The sequence below is a fragment of the Babylonia areolata genome, chromosome 4 (assembly GCF_041734735.1).
Source record: "Babylonia areolata isolate BAREFJ2019XMU chromosome 4, ASM4173473v1, whole genome shotgun sequence".
Classification (NCBI taxonomy): Eukaryota; Metazoa; Mollusca; class Gastropoda; order Neogastropoda; family Buccinidae; genus Babylonia; species Babylonia areolata.
This window is the reverse complement of record NC_134879.1, coordinates 29,183,202-29,185,205: the sequence shown is the minus strand read 5'-3', so window position 1 is coordinate 29,185,205 and position 2,004 is coordinate 29,183,202. Positions and strand designations below refer to the sequence as shown.

Here is a 2,004-nt window from a genome sequence, read left to right as displayed (position 1 = left end):
TGTATGTGTTGTGTGAGCATGTGTAAATGTGCTTGTGTGTGTATGTGTGTGTGTGTGTGTGTGTGTGTGTGTGCAGTGTGTGACAATGTGCGTGCGCGCGTTAGTGAGCGCGTGTGTACACCCTGGTACAGACTCGCGAAACACAAGTGACACGATCATTAAATCACTAATTCTAAAAAATGAAATGTACATTTTCTTTAACAACCATAACAAAAATCACAATCCACCTCCTCTCACACCCCAACATTTGAAGCGGCGTGTCATGATTGGTTACCGTCTCGCAGCCCGAGCCAATGAGAGAAGAGCAAACACGCTGTGTAGCACCAGAGGCCGATAAAAGTGTGACCTGAATTAAACACAGTGGTCAGTTTCGAGGGTCAATTTCATAAAGGCAGCCGGCTACTGCTAGGTTCAAACTACAGACCGGTTAATCAGTTGTACGGTGTTGCGTCTCTTGGACGTATACTTACTTCTTCATAGTGTATTAGATATTTCTGAAGGGACTTCGTACACGATGAATTTCTCTGGTGAGTATGATTGTTATGTTTCTTGTCTTATTGCCTCTGTCACTTTTGTCGTCAACCAGTGTGTGTGTGTGTGTGTGTGTGTGTGTGTGTGTGTGTGTGTATGCGCGCGCGCTTGAGTATGGATGGATATGTTTGTGTGTGAGAGAAAGAGAGAGCGAGCGAGCGAGAGAGAGAGAGTTTTCTCATTAAGCAATGCGTGTGTGTGTGTGTGTGTGTGTGTGTATGTTTGTGTGTGCGTGTGCGTGAAGAGAGAGAGAGAGAGAGAGAGAGAGAGAGAGAGAGCGTTTTCTCGTTAAATAATATGTGTGTGTGTACGTGTGTGTGTGTTTGTGAGAGAGAGCGAGGGAGAGAGAGTTTTCTCGTAATGTGTGTGTGTGAGAGAGAGAGACAGAGAGAGAGAGAGACAGAGAGACAGACAGAGACAGAGAGCGCTAAGTGCACAGGGCGCTTGGTCTCATAGCTGTGCTGGATTATGTCTGGATTCCCGCTCACGCTCACTCAGTCCTTTTTTTCTTTCTTTTTTTAAACAAGAACTCATGTCGTTCTCTGTCTCTCCTCTCCTTCTCCTCCTCCTCCCCATGCTGACCTACTTCTATGCTGCATCTCTTGGGTCCACTGCTGCTGTTTGGTGTGCAGGGCGCAAAGTGCTTTTTGTCACTTCTTCTCCTCCTCTTCCTCCTGCTCCTCCTCTCCCCCTCCCTCTGCTCCTTCCCCTCTCCACTCATCCCCCTCCTTCTCCTCCTCTCCTCCTCCTCTTTCTCTCCTCCTCTTCCCACTTCTAGGCTGCATGTCTGTGTCCATTGCTGCTGAGTGCAGGGCTTGCCTCTTTTCCTTCCCCCCCTGCCCCCCCATTCTACCCCCTCCTTTCTCTCCTATCCTTCTCCTCTTTCTTGTTCTCCTCCTCCTCTTCCCCATGCTGACCTACTTCTATGCTGCATCTCTTGGGTCCACTGGTGCTGAATGCAGGGCGCAAAGTGCTTTTTGTCACTTCTCCTCCTCCTCTTCCTCCTGCTCCTCCTCTCCCCCTCCCTCTGCTCCTTCCCCTCTCCACTCATCCCCCCTCCTCCTCCTCCTCCTTTTCCTCCTCTCCTCCTCTTTCTCTCCTCCTCTTCCTGCTTTCCCCACTTCTAGACAGCATGTCTGTGTCCATTGCTGCTGAGTGCAGGGCTTTTGCCTCTTCTCCTCCCCCCCCCCTATTCTAGTCCCTCCTTCCTCTCCTCCTCCTCCTCCTCCTTCCTGTTCTCCTCCTCCTCTTCCCCATGCTGACCTACTTCTATGCTGTATCTCTTGGGTCCACTGCTGCTGAGTGCAGGGCTTTTGCCTCTTCTTCTCCTCCCACCTCCCCACCTTTCTAGTACCCCCCTCCTTCTCCTCTCCACCTCCTCCTCCTTCTTCCTCTCCTCCTCGTCCTTCTTCTTCCCCCCCCCCCCTCCCTTCTACCCCCTCCTTCTCCTCCTTCCTCTCCCCTTTCTCCTTT

General features: G+C 50.9%; 1 protein-coding gene across 1 annotated transcript in view; it reads left to right on the top strand.

The window, feature by feature from the left end:
* The first annotated feature begins 514 nt into the window (after window positions 1-514).
* LOC143281432 (uncharacterized) overlaps window positions 515-2,004 on the top strand; it is a 9,766-nt gene continuing 8,276 nt past the window's right edge. Inside the window, exon 1 of the mRNA XM_076586643.1 lies at window positions 515-527. Within this exon, the coding sequence (XP_076442758.1) occupies window positions 515-527 (13 nt within the window). The remainder of the gene's footprint in view (window positions 528-2,004) is intronic.